The 21,629-nt window shown below is 47.4% G+C and overlaps 1 protein-coding gene across 2 annotated transcripts in view; it reads right to left on the reverse strand.

Moving 5' to 3' along the window:
- Positions 1–21,629, reverse strand: part of Hunk (hormonally up-regulated Neu-associated kinase) — a 97,483-nt gene that overhangs the window by 5,084 nt on the left and 70,770 nt on the right. For both annotated transcript variants that reach the window (XM_048346323.1, XM_048346324.1), the window contains exons 6-10: positions 21,338–21,473; positions 15,234–15,396; positions 9,663–9,746; positions 6,079–6,129; positions 890–1,070 (exon numbers count right to left, since the gene is read on the reverse strand). In XM_048346323.1, the coding sequence (XP_048202280.1) occupies positions 890–1,070; positions 6,079–6,129; positions 9,663–9,746; positions 15,234–15,396; positions 21,338–21,473 (615 nt within the window). The remainder of the gene's footprint in view (positions 1–889; positions 1,071–6,078; positions 6,130–9,662; positions 9,747–15,233; positions 15,397–21,337; positions 21,474–21,629) is intronic.

A 21,629-nucleotide genomic window follows, 5' to 3' on the forward strand; every position in this document is an offset into this window, starting at 1 on the left:
ACACTTCATTCCGTCTACATGGTAGAAGCTGTTAGAAGAAGCAAAGAAGACTTGGGGCCGTCACAAGCAGTAAATCTAGATTGGAACTCACATCTCAGACCCTATCCTCAGCCCAGAGCGCGGAATCAGTTGCACTTCCAGGCCTCGTAGGAGCTGTGCTTCTGGCGAAGGCCCTCATCTCTGCTTCTGTTCTTGTATCCTAACTTGTATTTCTGTGCGCCAGTCTCTACTTCCGGAATGCCTCATTGCTTCTCATATATGTCATGTACCCCAACCTCTGTCCTACAGCATGGTGGACCCCACTCTCTGCTCCTAAAATGCCATGCACCCCAACCTCTACTCCTACAATGTTATGTACCTCAATCTCTGCCCCTCCAATACCAAGCACCCTATCCTCTGCTATACCAAACACCCCAACTTTTGTCCCTAGAATACCACACACCCCACCTCTGCCCCTACAGTGCCATGTACTCCAGCCTCTTCTCCCCTAATACACACACGTTGATCACTGCTCCTGTAATGCTATACCCCAGTCCCTGCAATTCTCTACACTTCCATCTGTCTCCACAGTGCCCTGCCCTTCTGTGTTCACAACCCCTCTGCACAGGTGGTTAATACACCACCATTGGGCTGCTGATTCTCCTCCTCCTGTCCCCAAGGGCAGCTCCTGGGACAGGGATGGGTTCAGGGTCTTCTTTTTCTGCCTGTTAGACAAAATGAGATACACACAGAGGCTCTGCCCGCCGGACTCTGGATCCAGCATGCTATAGATGATGGATTAGGTGAGTCCCCTGATCTGGGCACACACAGCTGTGTCCCCTGTGAGGGCTACACAGGACATACCAAGCTCCACATCGGTGAGCAGAGAGGGTCCCCAGGGCTGACCCACCTTTGTCAGGGAAGGCAGACTTAGAGGCCTTCCGATCCTTCAGCAGGGCTTTGGTGTTCTGAATGTGGGTGATCAGGGAGGCTGGGGGCTGTTTGTGGGAGGGCAGGTTCTTATCCAACTTCTTGGAAAAAGGTCGATGAAGAAAATCCCCTCGCTTTTCTTGTTCTTTGGGCTTCTTATCCTTCAAGTCAGAAGCAAACATATATACTGAGCCATACGGGAATATATCATGGGACTCCTCTTTGGAAAGTCATCGAAGTAGATTAGAGAGACTCTAGCTTTCGGATTCTGCATGCTCTCCATGCTGCATGCTGTCCAGCAGGGGCCAAATGAGGGAGGACCTGAGTCCTGACAGGTGCTCCAGGGAGCCTGGCTTCTTCCACTTGGCTAACAAGCGGGCCTTTCTGATTCGTGTCTGCATGGCACTGTTTTAAGGGTTTCCAACACGGGCCAAGGTCTCCCTCAGGAGTCAGTGATTTTGAACTGAGCTGAGCAAACTAAAGTGAAACCGATGAGGCCTTTGCAAACCTGCCGTGTACAGGTAAAATGCTTCCCTAGCCAGGGAAGGGACAATGAGTAGTATCCTAGGATCCTACACTCAATGAGGCTTTGCAGCCTGAGATGTAGCTCATGGCCTCCGAACATCACAGCCTTGTATTCTGCAAGATAAGCTACCCAGCACAACCAGAAAGGGCAGCCCCAAGCCCGCAGCAGTCCTTGTGGGTTTCTGGTGCTTTCTACCCTCTAGGCATGGGGGCACTTCCTGATAGAACTAAAACTCACAGGCAAGCAGCCTTATTTTGCTGTGAATTTTATCTTTACTTAACTAGATTATAATCCCTCTGACAGGAGTATACTTGGCACTATTGATATATCTTCAACCCCACCATCTTGGGCATAAAGCCAGGCACTTAGGAAAAGCGTAATACATAGCTATTGCAATTAACATTCAAAAGAAAAGGTCAGCGGAAAACAAACAGAGTTCAGATTAATTGAGTTCAAATCTCTGGGAAAGGAGGAATGCAATAGAGTAGCAATTCTTTCTCCAGCCTGCAAGACAGTGCTCAATGTTTCTCATGAACAACAGACAGAGCCTGGCCTGGCCTGGCTGAGGGAAAGAGGTTGCTGTCCACATGGTTTCTGCCTTCCATTTTGAAGAGTATTTGCAATTCCAGAGAGCTCATCTATTTTTCATTTATGTTGCTGAAAAGCTGCTCAGAGAAACCTCTCCTTGCACTTTTGTAGAAGTGCCCTTTCCAACAAGGATGCTCAATGCCTTTGAAGAGCGTGACTCACTGTATCCAGTGTGCAAGAAGAAAAGCACGGGGGGGGGGGGGGGCAATGAGGAGAGGGGCCTTTGGAGCTGCATCCAGGGGCCGCAGCTCTGGGGGTGACGGGGTGGTTAAATCTGAGCCAGGCCTGAAGTCAGTACTGTGGGCACTTGATTCCACATGGCCCTCTCAAAGCCTGGGAGTGGGAATCAGGCAGTACCCGTGGGGGAGGGAGCAGAGCTGACTGGCCCCGGGCAGGGGCAAGGGCAGGGGCAAGGAACATCCTTCAGTCTGGCTCCTGGAAGGTTACTGAATATGAGGCATGGAGCAGAAGACTCCAAATTCCCTTCTGGTGCTGTGGCTTGCTGTTGTAACTGTACTAAGAGGCAGGCCCTCTTAGGGAGGGAGGGAAGGAAGGAAGAAGGAAGGAAGGAAGGAAGGAAGGAAGGAAGGAAGGAAGGAAGGAAGGAAGGAAGGAAGGAAAGGAGGGAGGGAGGGAGAAGAAGCCGAGAAGAAAGAACAAAGGATGAGGTGAGACCTTTAAAAGGTGGCAAGGTCATACGAGGTCTCCCTCCTGAAAGGCTGGAGCATTGTCACGGTAGTGGGCTGGTTGTCACGAGAGTGGGCTGGTTGAACTACTTGTCTTGGGGTTGGGTTAGTTGGCATGAGAGGAAGCCCCTCATTAAAAGGGTGAGCTTGGCCATTGGTCTGTGACTCTCAGGCACACCTCCTGACCACTGCCACACACAGACACAGCCCACTGTGCCACAATGAGAACCAGGTGCTCCAGGTCACCTTGGCCATGACCAGGAAGGGACAATAACAAGTTTCCGCTGCTTTCTGCTACTTTGTTTCCACAAAAGTAAGGAGCCACTTTGGCTAAGGTGAAGAAAGGTAAGCTCTGACACACACACACACACACACACACACACACACACACACACACACACACACACACACACACACACCCTATACACATCATTCTAAAAGTCTAGCAGATTTCCTTCCTTTTGCAGTTTTCTATATTTTTTATGGGCAAGTTACCATTTCTCTGTGTCAACACCTCTAACAGGAAAAGAGCCAAATGGACTTCTGTGATGCATTGTAAAACAATATTGATTTTTTTAAAAGATCAAATTGTATTCACCTCTTTTGAGGATTAAAAAAAAAAACCAAAGCCAATGCTCTTTCAAGCTGTTCTGTAACCCTCATGCTTACCGAATAGCCAGTGGCCATAGGGTGGGCTCCTTTCTACCTCACCTTGGGCTCTCAAAGGCTTAAAATTCAAGTCACAAAATTTCTCCCAGGCTGAACCAAGTAGCATTAAGAGCTGTAGGCTGGTATCAGTGGCTCACGCCTGTAATCCTAGCTACTCAGGAGGCCGAAATGTGAGGATCCCAGTTTGAAGTCAGCCCAAGCAAGAAAACCAAAAGATTCTTATCTCCAATTAAGCGGGGGGAAAAAAAGCCGAAAGTAAAGCTGTGGCATAACACTAGCCTTCAGACAACAAGCTAAGAAAGAGCATAGGGCCCCGAGTTCAAGCTCCATCACTAGCACGTGTGTGCACAGCAGGCAGCACACACACGTGTGATATACACATATGTGCACACACAAGGTGCATATAAGGCACAAAGACTGCTGGCAAGGATGCCAAGGTTAGCCTACGTGACCAAATTTTCTTCTCATCAACAAAGGGATAGTTGGCAACAACCAGAAAGCCCTCCCTAGCAGCAGAAGAAAAAGAAACTTCACTTTACTACTTGGCGGAAAGTTCCAGAAAACTCCACTAAGACAACCTTTATTGAGATTGACCCCAGGGCCCTTCTCAGCCTAGAACTGACTCCAGACTCCTCACTCACTCCCTGAGGGGCAGAACCTTGTCCAGCTGGTGAAGCAGGGTCAAGAGCCCGGAGGAGAGGTGGTTGTTTACAACCAGCTGATCTCATTACCCTCCAAGCACACATTACCCAAAGGCAAATGATCACCCCATTCTACCTTCTCATCTGCATGGCCTATTTTCTCCCTAAGAAGTTTTCCTAGGGAGCCAGCTGCTCATCTGCCTTACGTAAGAGAAAAAGATCCTGGGAAGGGTTGATCACACTCTGCTCTGCAAGGGCGCATGCCCACCCGCAATGCTACCTCCTATACCACCTACGGGGCCCTGGCCTTGCAGGCTCTCCCCAACATTGTCCCTGCCACCCACAAGGGCCTGAGAGCTAAGGAGCAAGTTCAAGCTCTGCTCTGAGAACTTCCTTCTGTGTGCCTCCCTCCCTCCCTTTCCTTTTCCTTCCTTCCTTCCCTATCTGTGTGTGTGTGTGTGTGTGTGTGTGTGTGTGTGTGTGTGTGTGTGTTACTGGAGAGTGAACAGGGCTCTACCACTTGTGCCACACTCTCAGTCCTCTTTATTTATTTATTTTTTGGCCAGTCCTGGGCCTTGAACTCAGGGCCTAAGCACTGTCCCCACTGTCCCTGGCTTCTTTTTGCTCAAGGCTAGCACTCTACCACATGAGCCACAGCGCCCCTTCTGGCCGTTTTCTATATATGTGGTGCTGAGGAATCCAACCTAGGGCTTCATGTATACGAGGCAACCACTCTTGCCACTAGGCCATATTCCTGGCCCACTTGACTTTATTTTTGATACACAATGTTACTAACTTTGCCCAGGCCTATATTCAAACTGTGATCATCCTACTTCCATCTCCGGAGTCACTAGGATTATATACATGCCATCACGACTGCCCTGGGCTTACCCTAAACTCCTGTAGCCATTAAAGGAGAAGTAGCAAGGTGTTGATGACCGCCTAGGCTTCTGGGAAGAGATGGGTTCTCAACTACCTTCCCTGTCAGGCAGTGAGGATCAGAGGCCCAGATCCTGGGCTCTTGGGTCTGTGCTTGGACTCTGAACAACCATTGGACTCTTGGCTGATGGCTACTCACTGGCTTCTTAAAGAATAACCAGAGCTGGGGGCTGGGAATATGGCCTAGTGGTAGAGTGCTTGCCTCATATACATGAGGACCTGGGTTCAATTCCCCAGCACCACATATATAGAAAAGGCCAGAAGTGGCGCTGTGGCTCAAGTGGTAGAGTGCTAGCCTTGAGCAAAAAGAAGCCAGGGACGGTGCTCAGGCCCTGAGTTCAAGCCCCAGGACTGGCAAAAACAGACAAACAAACAAAGAAAAGAATGACCAGAGCGGCTGGAACACTAGCCATGCTAGTGGTCTGGTAATGTGGAAATGCAGACACCGTTCCTGGCTCACTCTGTTACTGGCTGGTGATCTTGAGCCAGGAACCTCAACTGGAGGGGAAGTGTTTTCCGTCCATAAACAAAAGTGTGTGCCTTTTTCAGCTCTGCGAGGGTAAACAAAAACCCACAAGACACCCGTGCCTTTTGTTTTCAGATCTTTAGAAAACAAATTCTGCCTCTGAATGGGTTGTGGACTTGGACCTATAGTATCAGCTCTAGGTCTGGGCCCGCTGGCCTGCTCCACAGAGTTTGGCTTTGCCAAGCTCAGAATTGTGCAAGCCTACATCCATCTCTCTACCCCGCACTGGTGGCTCGTGTCTGTAATCCCAGCTACTTAGGAGGATGAGATCTGAGAATCAGAGTTGGCAGCTAGACTGCCTAGGAAAGTCTGGGAGACTCTTTTCCAATAAACTACCAGAGAAAGAAGTTGCGGGGGGGGAGGGAGAGAGAGAAGTGGCGCTGTGGCTCAAGTGGTAGAGTGCTAGCATTGAGCAAAGAAGCTCAGGGACAGCGCACCAGCCCTGAGTTCAAGCCCCAGGACATGGACACACACACACACACACACACACACACACACACACACACACACATACACACACACCAATCTCTTAGACTTTGTCAGTCTTGGGGGGGTGGGGTGTGAGTATGTGTGTATGTGTGTTCAATTTCTCACCTGCAGAGCAGCATGGAGTTCAAAGTCTCTTGTCCAGGTGTCCAGCGAGGCCTGTGAAAAGCAGCATGTTTCAATAATTCAAGAAGCTGTATTGCTCTTTAATTCCTAAACTTTACCCCCTACTAACTCTCCTGCATCTCATACGGAAGTGATTCCTTTCAGTGTTTACAGAATCTCCCTGTCCCCACCAGAAAAATCAGACCCACAAACCACAGTGGCAGCAGGCAGCGAAGGCCCTCATTCACACGCTGAGTAGATTTTCTAGGCAAACCTTATTAAACATGGAGATTCAGAACAGACAAGCCACGTGAACAGTGCTCATGTCACCTCATCAGGCCCCAGAACCTGGCTGCCACCACGAGGGCTCCCCTCAGGCCTTCTCCAGCCTCTCTGCCCCGGAAAGAAACCAACACTCCCATTTCCCTCACACATAGCTTGACCCAATTCTATACTTGCAGAGATTTTAAAATAAGGCACAAAGCAAACGTTTAAGCATTTACTTTTCAACTTATATTCTCGGTGGTAGGTTGATTCAGACTCTCTTACCTGTCCTAAGTGGAAGTTTGAGCCCCCAGGACACCCCAGTATGTGTCCTTATGTGCAGACAGGGTCTTTATGCAGAATGATGGAGTTAACCTAAGGTTACTAGGGGGGGCCTGAATCCACGAGATCACTGTCCACAAAAAGGTCAAGTGGGGATGCAGTCTACCCACAAGAATGGCATCCAAGAGATCACGGTGATGAGTTTACAAGCCAAGGCTCACGGGGACCCACAGTGGGGCAGGCAGCAGATTCCCCTCACAGCCCGAGGGGAACAGGTCTTGCCAAGTGTGGATCTTGGATGCCAGCACTAGAACCGAGAAAGCACAGATTTCTGCCCAGCCGTGGTACTTGGCACAGAAGCCTGAGCAGAACAATCCAGTCTCCTGATTTCTCTATGCCACATTTCCTTCCAAACTCCAAAGCAGTACTCAGTATCACACAGAAGACCGCTTCCTACTTCTATTTCACATTTTTGTAGAAGACCAACAGTACTTTTTAAAAGAGATTTGAACGAAAATGGCTTTATGTCCCGTGTGGCTTTAGTAGCTAGCTAAACAATGATGGCTACCCTCTTTCCACTCTCAGGGTCCCCAAGGGTCTGTTCTCCAGGAAGAGTGTGCCTTGGGCCCATCTACAGATGTTTCTAGGGAAGACATGTGTCTCATTTTCACAAATATATTTTCTGGCTGAGTGTTGGTAGCTCGTACTTATAGTCCCAGCTATTCAGGAAGCTGAGCTCTGAGAATAAAGGTTCAAAGCCAGCCTGAACAGAAAAAACCTGAGACTCTTATTTCCATTGAACCAACAAACTGCTAAAAGTGGAGGCATGGCTCAAGTGGTAGAATATCAACCTTGAGCAAAATGGTGAGCGAGCACACAGGGTGCTGAGTTCAAGACCCGGCCCTGGACCAAAACAACAACGACAACACCAAAATTCTCTGCTATACTCTTACAGAAAGAAGAACGTCTTAAAATTATACAACTGTAAACCTAGCAGAGAAACTAAAACAACTGAATTCAGCTCATTTGTCTCCTAGGAGAAAAAGAATAAAGAGGAAGTAAGAGTCCACTGATGCGCTCAGTACACAAGACACAGCTTAATGCCATCCATGGGGACACAGGCCCTGGGCTACAGCCAGTCAGCACGTACACAATCTGCCACTTTTGTCCCCTGCTCCCTGCCTCCATCCATCACACTCCTGTAGCACAGAAGACCCTCCTCCTGGGCAGGCATGGCAGCTAGACTTAAACAGTAAAGTCTGGGTCTTCTCACAACTCCAGCTCTCTCTCTCTCTCTCTCTCTCTCTCTCTCTCTCTCTCTCTCTCTCTCTCTCTCTCTCTCTCTCTCTCTCTCCCTCTCTGCCCTCTTTCTCCCTCTTCCTCTTCCTCCCCCCTTCCCTGAGACAGGGTCTCAACAAGAGCCCTAGGCTGGTCTGGAACTTGTGATCCTGCTGCCTCAGACGCTTAAGTGTTGTGATTACAGGCATGTGCCACCATGCCTGGCTATATGTGATAGTGCTTTTCCCCACTAGTCCCATTCCCCTTTCTCATTTCCAGAACAGACAAGTTGGGCAACCTAGTAATAGCTTGTAATTCAATTAACAGAAATACCACTGCAGTTTGGAGAAAACAAATGGATCATAGAAAATTGAAATCCTGTTTGCCCATTAGTGTTCCTATTTAAATCTTAACTGTTTGATATTTTAACAAATGTTTAAAATGTTCACCATGTGCATTCAGGCCAAGTAAAATAATCACTACAGAAAATGAATCCAAATGGAAAAAGAAAAGGAGGGGGAGGACTTTTGCATCACAGTTCTGGCACTGGCCACATAAGCACAGAGGGTTGGGACGAGAAGAGCGGAGATAAGAATACAAGGGCATCAGCAGGAGACTCAACAGCCACAGAGGTACACGTATCCGTCTCTGGTCACTTGTTGTAGCTATTAGCATTACCACAGTCCAATGCCCAATGCAAACCAATAGGCCAAGAGCCTACAAATGCATTCTTCATCTGGTCTCAGAGGGACAGCCACCCACAGGGCAGGTGACCTGAAGAGAACCTTCCATGCTGTAAGACATGGCCATCTGCTGGTGATAGTGACTTTGTGTACTGTGCTCCAGGTGAGTACGTTACTTGAAGCAAGTGAGGTTTCTCACCTAGAATGTTCTGCCTTCTTCCCCAGGTGCTTGCCCGAAGCCTACCTATTTTCTAGACCTTGGGACAAAGTCCCACCTGATTCTGCCATTTGATCATTTTGCAAATATTTTTAAAATGCTTTATTGTTATTATCAAGGTGATGTACAGAGGAGTTGCAGTTGTGTAAGTCAGGTAATGAGTACCTTTCTTTTTGGACAATGTCATCTCTTTCCCCACTCTCTCCCAGTTTTTCCGCTCCTGTCCCTACCTACAACTTGCATGGTTCATTTTCAACACAGTGTCTAGTGAATGCCACTGGTGCATTTATTCGCCCATTTAGCATCTAGTACATGCCAGCTATCATAGACGCTCCAAGGATGGTCAGTCAGTGCTTGCTCTTAGGGGACTCACAGTCCTGGGTAGGAAAGAGATGCTAATCAAGAGTCTTCGAATGAGGATCTAGTCAATGCCCTGGTGCACAACATGGAACGGAAGGAGCACTACAGGATGGGCTCCAGCATCAGAGGTCAGGGAATGGCAGGGGTCCGTGAGGAGCTGTCCTGGCCTTAGGATCTGAAGAGACAGAGATACTGTCTAGGCAAAGAGGACTGGGAAGAATATTCTAGAAGAAGGAACAGTCTATGTGCAGCCCTGGAAGTCACAGGATGCACAGCCAGCCTGGAAGCCATGGGAGAAAACCCAAAATAGGAATCAGGCCTGGGTGTGAGCTGGGCATGGGGGATGGGCACCGAACAATGCTGGCTCTGTTGTAAACCCGTGCTGGGGGCTCAGCTCCAAAGGTGTTTGTGTCCCACAGTATCTGGCTTTCTTCCTACTGTCCCTTCACCATGAAAGCCTGGGCTCCGAGCCTCCGGGTTGGCTTTCTAGGCCACTCACTCACCTCGTAGGGCTCCTTGATAGGCCGGCACTTCTCTATCTGGTAGAGCTGGGTCTTGTAGCACACGCTGTCCTGCAGTTCAGATTTCTACCAGAGGAAGGAAGAGAAAGCACGGCTTACATCTTAGAAAACAGAAACGTCCACTAAGCGGTCATGAAGTTATAAACCAATGTTTGGGTGAGCAAGGACAAAAGGTCAGTCAGTTCGAGAGCAAGGTCTCATCTCTGCAGCACGGGCATAGGCCAGAGGCAGGGATTTCCTTCCCTTCTGCGCTCTGCCATCAGAGGGCCAGGTGACCCTGGGCTAGTCCCTACCCCTGCTGGGGCCTAGTTCTTTCCTCTGGGCAGTGGAGACTATTCTAGCTGGGAAATTAGAAAGTAAATAGACTGGGAAGAATGTCTATTTTATTACTCAACAGAACATCGATCTTGCCTGTTTGCTTACTTGAAAACAGCACACAAAGCCAGATGCTTAGCTACGAAAACCAGCCAGGGAAGAAAAGTCCTTGAGACTCTTATCTCCAATTAACCAGCAAAAAGTTGGAAGTGGAGATATGGTTTAAGTGGTAGAGTGCCACCCTTGAGTGGAAAAAGCTAAGGGAGTTCAAGCCCCATTATCAGCACATATAAAAATAAGTAAGAATACTAAGTAAATAAATACAGAGCACAAACTACCGAAAAGAAAGGCATAGAAAATCATGATAGAGGGGCTGGGGATATGGCCTAGTGGCAAGAGTGCTTGCCTTGTATACATGAGGCCCTGGGTTCAATTCCCCAGCACTACATATATAGAAAACGGCCAGAAGTGGTGCTGTGGCTCAAGTGGCAGAGTGCTAGCCTTGAGCAAAAGGAAGCCAGGGACAGTGCTCAGGCCCTGAGTTCAAGCCCTAGGACTGGCCAAAAAAAAAAGAAAATCATGATAGATATTAAGGTGTTCCTTAAAATGACAGAGATCCAATCTTGGCTGAAGGCAGAGAAAACTTAATTGCCTGATTAATGAATTCGTCAACCCACAACCAGTTAATGAGTGTCCTTTATAAACACTCTCTCATTTCAAATACATGCTTCTTGGTTTTCAAAGAAGGAAATCAAGAGAGAAATGTCAAATAATTAGAGTACAATATTTTACTTCTTCGTCCATTAGACTGGATTTCCAAATTACGCCTTGGATGCTAATAACTGGCTGATAAGATTAATAACTGAGACAGTACAGTTAAATGAACCATGTCTGGAAATTACCAGCAGTAGTTGTCTGTGGGATTAATTCACTTTAGGTAAAAACAGCCATTCGCCTCATTTAGCTTTTCCCACCAGGTACGTCCTGTGATTGAAAAGTCAAGTGTGAAAAACTGGCACAACAACATGAAAACCTGAGTTTCCAGAAAATGCCACGTGTGGAATCCTGGTGCCTGACAAAGAGAAGGCGCAGAGCCACAGCAGAAAGTGAAGGAGGCGTCACTGGCTTAGGAAGGAGCCGCAGAATTATTTCATAAGATCATTTTTGTAAGATTATTTCATTTTATTTTCAAAATTTTTTTTAAATTGTTGCTATAAAGGTGATGTACATATAGGATCACATAAGATGATACTAAGTGAAATGAACCACAAGATTTGGAAATAAGTGGTTTGTCTTTGATGTTATTTCCAATGTACCCTATGAAAGTACGCCTTTTTCTTTTGTCTTTCTTCCCCATGCTTTTACCCCTGTTGACACTGTCACTGATTTGGTACACTGGTCTTGTATGTACATTTATTGCAACTAGGGAAGGGGAACACCAAAATGAGAGATGAAGGGCAAAAGGTGAACCAATGCAACAGCAATACTTACAAGACAATGTGCTGTAAACCAACTGTACATCTCGGGGCGGGGGAAGGGAACCAAGGAGGGGAGAAAGTGGGAGAAAAACGAAGGAGGTAAAAAGTTTGATAAGAAATGTACCCACTGTTTTAACTATAACTCCTCTGTACATTACTTTGAAAATAAAAAAAAATGGTGATTTATAGCGGGGTTAGAATTATTTTATTTTAACCAAAACCTAGTATCTGTAGATGTGGAATGATCCACAGGAAACTTTCAAATCAGATACCCTTCCATCTTTCTCCTTAAACCACGTAGAGAGCTGGAATGCTGGAATCTGCTTATGATGGATAGATGGATAGATGGATGGATGGATTGCTGGTACTAGGGCTTGAACTCAAGTGACTCACACTCTTCACTCTTGTATAGCTTTTTTGCTCAAGGCTGGCATTCCACCACTTGAGCCATTGCTCTACTTCTGCCTTTTTGCTAGTTATTTAGAGACAAGAATCTCACAGATCTCCTGCATGGGCTAGCTTGGAATCTTTCTTTTTTTGTCAGTCATGGGGCGGGGCCTGGGTACTGTCCCTGAGCTCTTCAGCTTAAGGCTAGCACTCTACCACTTGAGACACAGCTCCACTTCAGGGTTTCTGGTGGTTAGTTAAGAGATGAGTCTCATGGACTTTCCTGCCCAGGCTGGCTTTGAACCACGTTCCTCCTGAGTAGCTAGGATTATAGATGTGAGCCACAGATACCAGCGGAACTAGCCAGCCCAGTTGTGATGGCTCATCTTGCCTGACCACTTGGCTGGACTGAGAGAGCCACCTAGGAAATTAGTGATGTCACTTCTGGGGTGTCCGTGAAGTGTTTCTAGAGAGGATTAAGTAAGGGAAGGAAGACCTAGCCTGAATGTGGACGGCACTATCTCACAGACTGAGGGTCCAGAAGGAATAAAAAGTGGTAAAGGAGACAGTCTGCCAGCACTAGCACAGTTATACACACACACACACACACACACACACACACACACGAATTTGTGTCTGTATGCCTCTTTTTCCCCTTCCTTTTACCATCCTGCCCAGCCTCTGCCAAATGCTCCCCCCGCCTTGATGTTTTGCCTTTCCCTAAACCCATAATCAACAGAGCCAAAAACATGGAACTGCAACCTATAAAACCATGAGCCAAAATAAATAATTCTGCTATTTATGTTATTCTTTAAGGTATTTTGGTAACAGCTACCGAAAGCTAACTAACACACCAGCCTCAGGTACTTCGCTACAGCAATAGAAAACAAAGTACCACATACAGTAGGCGTCAAACATCTTGTCTTTCTGGATTGGACACTCCTCTTTCAGTAGCTTTCCTTTGAGCAATGCAGCCTTGGTGGTACCAGCTCTGATATGCAGCCTCGAGGCTGGGCCCCTCCAGAAATGCCACCTTGTCACTGCTTACGCAGAGAGGAGTTCTCACCCCATAAACATCACTTGTACTTCGAAAAGCCTTTTACTGTTGAGAATGTTTCTTCTTACATACATCTTTGCTTTGATCTGTCTGTCTGTCTGTCTGTCTCTCTCTCTCTCTCTCTCTCTCACACACACACACAATTTCTCTGGATCATTTCCTGTGGAAGCAAAAGCTAGCAAAGCTAGCTGAATCAGCTTAGAAACATCTGTTCTCTCATCCAACTGTTTAACAAATCTCCTTTTGAGCTTGTTCCTGTGTTGAGCAGTGTCTTTTGTCTGTTAACAAGAGACACGCTCGGACTATCTCTTATGGGTTATGATGATTATTTTGGCCATTTCCACCATGGCAGGGAGAGTATAATTTCCCCAACTGCAGGTAGACCCTCATTTTGGTTCTAATATAAAAACTCCAAAACAGGATTCCAAACGTATGGCTTTGGTGAAATTTGGTGACATATTGAGGTTATTGTGGGACTTTAAATAGCACCGAGGTGACTATACATCAAGGTGCAATACAAACGGGGTCATGGTCATCTCGTGAAAGTGAATGCGTGCTTATTTACATCTGAGATGGGCTTCCTGCCAGCTCTGAATCTCTTTTGCTGACTTCCTGTTAGAATCGGTCCATGCCCTCCCTTCTGGACGGAATTTACACTTTATACTGGGTGCAGTTTTCTTTACAAAGTTCTTTTCAAGTCTTGTCCATTTGGAGACAGATGTTTTAGTGAACTCTGGATACTGAAGCATTTCCATGCCATTTCCCAACGCTTTGTGACCCAAATGAGGAAGGAGACCTGGGTGCCGAGTACCTCTGTCCACCCCATGCAGCGGGACTCACTCGTGAAGTATATTTGGACTTTCCTGACAACTGGAATGTGTGCAGGTGACAGGTTCAAGCTAGTGAAGTTCAATTATGTCCTTATTTTCGGGAGAAGTGTAAGCACCATTTCCCTTGGTACCTTTGGGTAACTGGCTCCAGGATACCAAATCTATAGATACAAAGACCCTTATAGGTAGCTCAGTATTTACATATAAACTATGCATACCTGCCATATACTTCAAACCTCTAGATTATCTATAATCTATTATACAATATAGATTCTATATAACTAGTTATAATAATTCTTTGTGTATGTGTGCACTGGTGCTGGGGGTTGAACTCAGGGTTTCAAGCTGTCTCTTGACTTTTTCACTCATGGCTGGGTAACTGGAGATACAAGCAAGCCTTTCAGATTTGTCTGCCCAGGCTGGCTTCGAACTGTGATCCTCAGATCTCAGCCTCCTAAGTGGCTAGCATCACAGGGGTGAGCCACCATTACTTGGCTTCTAATTATAATATTGATGCTGTTTAGGGAATAATGGTTAAGAAAAAAGTCTGTCTTCAGACAAACACAAGTTATTTCTCCTTTTTTTGGGGGGTGGGGGGGCATAGTGCCAGTCCAGAGGCTTGAACTTGAGGCCTGGGCACTTGTCCCTGAGCTATTTTTGCTCAAGGGTAGCACTCTACCAATTGAGCCACAGCTCCACTTGCAGGTTTTCTGGTAGTTAATTGGTGATAAGAGTCTCACAGACTTTCCTGCCCAGGCTGACTTCAAACAATGATCCTTAGACCTCAGCCTCCTGAATATCTAATCTAGGATTACTGGTGTGAACCACCCATGTCCAGCTCCAGATACATTTAAACATTTTTTTCTATTGTTATTGTAAAGGTGATGCATGGAGATTGTGGTTACGTAAGTCAGGTAAAGAATACATTTCTTTTTGGACGAAGTCATCCCTTCCCTTGTTCTCTCCCAGTTTTTAGGTGTATAGTCCATCTGCAACATAGTGTCCAGCGGATACCATTGTGGCACGTGTTCACCTTTTGTTAGACACAATTTCTTAAAATGAATTTCAATCTCTTGTAGGGACCTGGCAGATGAGGAATTCTCCAACACGGAGGGCTGGCTGCACACGGTTTTTTCTCACACTCTGTGCTTTAGAGATGAGACTCTGACTCCCACCCACTGCTCCTCAACTTCTGTGACCAGAGAATTCCCATAGCCTTTGACATGGGGAACCCAGCGAGCTAAGAGATGACAGAAGAAACACATGCAACTGAGAAGCCGAGCAAAAGGGAGGCTTGAATGAGCCTCCCTCCCCTGACAACTCTGTCCTGGGCTTCGTTTTTCAGAGAAACATCTCCGATTCAAGGTGCTCTCCCAGAAGCTACCCCTTCCCCCCAGGCTTGCATGAGGTTAAATGATCAGCCCGGATCAGGTGGCAGCCAGGGGCAGGACGGGATAGAAGAAACCTCCTTTCGGTTCCCACTTACCCCTGACAAGTAGCGCTCGAGTTTCTTGTTCAGGAGGAAGTAGATGGCGAGGATGTGGCAGGCACGGTTGGAGAGCACCGTGTTGATGACATCGCTGTTCTTGTAGCCCAGCTTCTCGGTCATATGCAGCACCACGCTGGGGCTCAGGTCTTCCAGAGAGATCCTGCCGGGTGGAGACAGAGAACCCGTCACCCGTTCCGCTGTGTGGAGCCGGAGCGGCTCACCCACGGGGGAGGCGGGGCACGGAGCCTCCCGCAGGCCCTTGCAGCGACAGTGTGGTTCACTCCTTCACTTATTTGTTCGCTTTTTCTGGATTGGTTGTTTGGGTTTTGGTTTGTTTCTAATTATTTTTTGTCATCTTTAAGTAGCTGTGCAACAGAGTTGCAATTCAATATGTCATTTTATGAGTGCCAGGCATCTTGATGAGTCACACACACACACACACACACACACACACACACTTTTTTGTGTGAGTGTTCTTGTAGTGGGGCTTGAACTCTGGGCCTGGGCACTCGCCCTTACGTGTTTTGCTCAAGGCCGGCACTCTACCATTGGAGACACAGCTTTGCTTCTGGCTTCTTTTTGCTGGTTAACAGGAAATAAAGAGTCTCACAGACTTTCCTGCCTGGGCTGGCTTTGAACCACACCCCTCAGATCTCAGCCTCCTGAGTAGCTAGGATTATAGGCCTGAGCCGCCAGCGCCTGGTCATTCTCTTTATTGTAATTACATACAACATGACATTTCCCTTCTAAATATCTCGTTATCCCCATTTTACACTGAAGAACCGAAGCCTTCGGTAGTGCAGTAGCCTTCCCAGGGGGACCCGGACTAGAGGGCGGGGCCTCAGAATTGGAGCCCAGGCAGCCTGGTGTCTGGTTGCTGAAGCTCCGCCCCGACTCTCGCCCAGCACAGAATGGCTGCAGAGATGCCATTGAAGGCCGGGAAGGGATGTGAGCCAATACAGCGAATACTGAAATCCTCGCAGGGATACAATGAAGGTAGTGGAGCAGAACATGTCTGCTGGCCAGCTCTGATGTCACCCCCATAGTGCCTGAAGACTCCCTGAAGGAACCCCAGAAGCCCTATGCCCACAGAAACCATCCAGTATAACATTAGTGGTAAAGAGAGGACTGGCACGCTCACTCCACAGAGCAGGTGAGTTGGGATACCAATGGCAGAACTGCCTCTCCTGACCAGCCTCCACCTACGGTATAGCCTGTATCTCCCTTCGTTACACACCATGCCCAGGAGAGCAACTCCTTACTGCTGTCAGATACAAAATTATAAGTTCTGGATAACAAGTGGGAGGGTAGTAGTGGTGTGTGCGTGCGTGTGAAGAAACATGTTGGTCAAAGGTACAGCTCAGTGGTAGAGTTTGCCTAGCATGTATGAGGCTCTGAGTTCTAGCCTCAGCACCAACCCCATTTAAAAACAAGCAAATACATCATTTCTCCCTCTCCTCTTCTCCTTGTCCTTTCCTCTTCCTCCTCCTTCCTCTTTTTCTCTTCCTATCCCATACCTGACTTGAATCTAGGGTCTTACACTCAAGTACACTCCCAGACTTATTTCATCTGTCACTCGTCTTCTAGACTATAATTGCTTGTCAAAACATTTAGCACATGATTGTGCCATTGGTGTGGTTGAAAATACTGGAAATGTCAAGGCGGGTATGGCCCTGTAAGTAGCCAATCCAGACCACACCTGTGACCCTGCCAATAGCCAATTAGATTACAGCCATCACTTGTATAGCCTCTTGCTTACAGAAGGGATATGGGAGGGGATAAGATGTCACTGTAGCAGGGAAGGGAATAAAGATAAGAAGGAGGAACGTGTATGTGAAAACAGACATCCCACTCTTGTCCTTCATTTCTGTGGTCCAAAACCAGGAGAGCCAGCCCTGCCGAAATGGAGGTCTATCAACCAATTCTTGACTGAGAGTAATAATATTTTAAACATTTCCAATAAATAATATATGTACATGGTGCTCTCCAATGTGACTGAAGTTGTATTATCTTTGCATCTGAGGACCAAACAGAGGATATTAAAATGTTCCAGATTATTATGGGGTATCATTTGAACTAAGTAAAAGCACATTAAATCCATTTCATACCATTTCTTTAAAAATCCTTCCCTGTACTACTAATAATCTCCTTTCCTCCCACCTACTTCCAGAGCTAAATGGGGAGGGGGAGGATGGGAGAGCAGAAGGGGCTGTCCAGGCCCCGTTGGGACACAGGAATTGAGGTCAGCTCTGTCACCAATGTCTGTGCCCAGGTCAGGAAGGCAAGCCAGGTACTCAGCAAACATGTGCTGACTGACTAGCATGAATATTTATCATAAAAAAATTTACCCCTAATGTTCTTTTCATCTTGTCGTTTAGAGATCAACCTGAAGGCAGACATGACCTCACAGGGAAAAGCGTTAAAGAGTGATGGAAACTTGCAGGCTTTGTTTTCTTTACTTTCCCAAAGGAAAACCAGTGAGCACATCCCAAATAATTAAGTCTGAAGCTAGAAATTGGGAAACTACATGACATACTTTATAAGGAAAATACTTTTCTTCCCTCCCTTCCTTCCTCCTTCCCTCCCTCTCTCAAACAGGACTTCGCACTTGCGAGGCAAGAACTCTACCACTCAACTCTCTCTCGCCTCTGTGTGTGTGTGTGTGTGTGTGTGTGTGTGTGTGTGTGTGTGTGTGTAGGTGTGTGTGTGTGCGCGCGCGCGCTGGTCCTGGGGCTTGAACTCAGGGCCTGGATGCTGTCTGGGAGCTTCTTTCTACTCCAGGCTAGTGCTTTACACTTGAACCACAGCTCCACTTCCAGTTTTTTGTGGTTAATTGGAAGTGAGTGTCACAGACTTTCCTGCCTGGGCTGACTTTGAACCATAATCCTCAGATTTCAGCCTCCTAAGTAGCTAGGATTACAGGTGTGCGCAACCAGCACCCAGCTTGTGTTGGTTTATTTTTGAGATAGGGTTTTACTTTGTGCTTGGGCCAGCCTGGACTGCACTGCTCCTACTTGTGCTTCTCTACATCACTGGGGGGCGACGGGCCCAGCCACTGTACTTCACAGGGTCGGGATAGCAAGGATAGACCACTGCACGGGGCCATTGGTTGAGAGGGAGCCTGGGCTGGCCCCAAATCCCAGTGCTCGAATCTCTATCACTCAAGTTGCTAGGATCGCAGAATTGAGCTACCTCTGTGGACTGCCATTTTTCCTTTCTTTGCTTTTATTTTTTTTCCTTTTGTGCTGGGACCATAAAAATAATGATCCAAAACAAATATTTGTTTTAAAAAGAAATGTGTTTTGTTTTTTTTTCCAAAATTAAGGCTGTAAATAAACTATCTCCACTCCAACATTTCAGAATTCTGTTCCCTGTCTTAAAAATGAAGCACTTGGGCTGGGAATGTGGCCTAGTGGTAAAGTGCTCGCCTCATATACATGAAGCCCTGGGTTCGATTCCTCAGCACCACATATATAAAAAAGGCCAGAAGTGGCGCTGTGGCTCAAGTGGCAGAGTGCTAGCAAAGAGAAGCCAGGGACAGTGCTCAGGCCCTGAGTTCAAGCCCCAGGACTGGCCAAAAAAAAAAAAAAAATGAAGCACTTGATTTGTCTCGGGTGTAATATGAGCAATGAAACGTAAGCAAACAGAACTCAGCATGCTGATGTTTTCTTTCATATACAACATCTTAACTTTTTTTTTAACCATCCTTCTAACTGGTTGTATGTTGAGTCTTTACCTTTCTCACTGAATTCAAATGCCAAAAGTACCAATCTGACTAAATCAGTGTAGAAAATTTACTTAAAAGTTTTAATGTATCGAAATCTGCACTGTTGTAGAAAAGCTACTACAAGATAACATGTCGCATTGTAATTCTTTGTCAGTGAAGATGTAGCCAAGGAGGGGAGCGTGCTCCCTGCAGTTCTAACCCCAGCTCCACTGCCTCAACAGCTGGCATGTATAGCGGAGTGATTATGCTGATTTAGAAGGTGATTACATTAGCTTAATGACTCATTTGGCTGCCATAAAGTCCCTCCCTTAACAAAAAGCAAATCTGCGTGCTGCTAGCCCTGGGTCACGAGGCCTGGCCCCCTCAGCTCTGTTCCCCCTCTCACAATGGGATAATATTTCTGGTGTCTGTTTCACATTCTGGCTCAAATTGAGCAGGTGTTGGAAAACAGCAACTATTTCCAGGTTCCCTTAGTAACTAACCCAAGTTACCCTAGACTTGGTCTAAATTACCACCCAGGAGCCAAAGGCTAGAATTCGAGATGGAAACAGAGCAAAATCATCTCCTCTATGACTGGGGTAAGAGTAAATTTGACCCAGAAGCAGGGATGGAGATTTGAAGAAGTCCACCTATATAGCCCTTAAGTTCTTCTAGAACTTTCCATCTCGAGACAACACTCTGCCGCCCGTCTTGCCTAGCAAACTCGGTGATTCAGCTTTCTGGAGAACCAGTGGCTACTTCCAGACTTTTTTTTTTTTTTTTGCCAGTCCTAGGCCTTGAACTCAGGGCCTGAGCACTGTCCCTGGCTTCTTTTTGCTCAAGGCTAGCACTCTGCCACTTGAGCCACAGCGCCACTTCTGGCCGTTTTCTATATATGTGGTGCTGAGGAATCGAACCCAGAGCTTCCTGTATACGAGTCAAGCGCTCTTGCCACTAGGCCATATTCCCAGCCCTACTTCCAGACTTTCTTAGCTACTTTGGAAATACACCCACAGGGGACACTGCCTACCCCCCACCCTTCCTCTCCCCCCTCAGCCTCCCATCTCTCCATTGGTAAAGGGTTCCCTAGTCCTCATCCAAGCTTGGTTGAACGTGCGGGCCTCCGTAGGTCTGAAGAAAGAAGGAAGAAGGCACCTGGAGGTCTCTGTGTTCAGTGGCAACCATGGTAGTACCCTCATTCCCTCTCTCAGACTGGGTCTCAGCAGCAAAGTAAGTAGGGAAGACACGTGAGCAAGCGTTTCCTCATTCTCCTCCCAATCTGTAGGCAGCAGCCGAGCCAGGCCCCTTCAATGAGGGCTGCATGAAGGGTCCCTCCATATCCCTGTGCTGAGAGGGCTATGTGCAGCCTTGCTTTCTAGGTCTCTTCTTGTGGATTGCTAGTACATAAACTTCCACTAGAAATCCACAGGACCTGGCCTTAAGACAGGGTTGGGACTAAAAGAAGCAGCACAAAACAAGATTAGGGTGTGCTGATGGCTCCCACTTGTAATCCTAGCTACCCATGAGGCTGAGATCTGAGGATCAAGGTTCAAAGCCAGAAAGTCCCTGAGATTCTTATCTCCAATTAACCACCAGAAAACCAGAAGTGGAGCTGTGGCTCCGTGATGACAGAGCTAGCCTTGAGCACGAAAGCTCAGGGATAGCTCCCAGGTGTGTGAGCTCAAGCCCCAAGACTGAAAAGGAGGAGGAGGAAGAAGAGAAGGGGGAAGAGGAAGAGGGAAAGAAGAAGGAGGAAGAAGGAAAAGGAGGAGGAAGAGGAGGAGGAGGAGGAAAAAGAGGAGGAAGAGGAAGAGGGAAGGAAGAAGGAGGAAGAAGAAGAAAAAGGAGGAGGAGGAGGAAGAAGAAGAAGAAGGAAGGAGAGAAGGAGGAGGACGGTGACAAGGACAACCACGACCATGACAAGAAGAATCAAGCAGACCGGGAATCTAATGAATGGTTTGAAATAGTTGGTACTATAAGATTTGAGTTAAGGTTTCTTCACACACACACACACACACACACACACCCTGGGGCCCTCATTTGTCTAAATGACCTCTCTGTGTAAACTGGAAAGAAGTGCCCCTGGGGAGCATCTAGCCCCTCAAAGCAAGCTTTGGCAATGAGCAGTGGCCTGGAATTCAACCTCCACTCACCACCTCCAGACTGGCGCCCCCACCCCCACCCCCGCGCCCGCAGGGCACCCCGCACAAGACGGCCCTTTCTGTATGAACTTCCTCTTGCTCCAGGAGCTGGTCTGGTGTGTGGATGCACCTCTGCAGAGGCTGGGGAGGACAGCCAAGAGACAAGGCAGATTCGCCTTCCTCCGCATAGCTCCTGTGTGCAACCACTTGGGGCTGAAGGCACAAGCCCTGTCCCTCTGTGTGTGCCGAATTACCTGTTGGGATAGGTGACATTACAGGGCACTTTGCCCGTGTAATTCTCATTCAGCCAGCGATTTGCCAGTGCCTGGTGGATATTTGGCCTCTTCACGGGGTCTGGTTCCAGGAGAGAGCGAAGGAAGTTGATGGCCCCTGGAAGACATTTGGCAAAGAAAGAACACATCCAGGTTACAGGCTGAACGCAGATGCAGAGACTGCAAAGCGCAATTCAGGGCGGCCCAGCACCTGGCCTGCCCCTCCTGAGCCTCAGTTGGGGTGATTTTTCTCTGAGTGTCTGAGACAGGCTTC

This window comes from Perognathus longimembris, chromosome 5 (genome assembly GCF_023159225.1).
Source record: "Perognathus longimembris pacificus isolate PPM17 chromosome 5, ASM2315922v1, whole genome shotgun sequence".
Classification (NCBI taxonomy): Eukaryota; Metazoa; Chordata; class Mammalia; order Rodentia; family Heteromyidae; genus Perognathus; species Perognathus longimembris.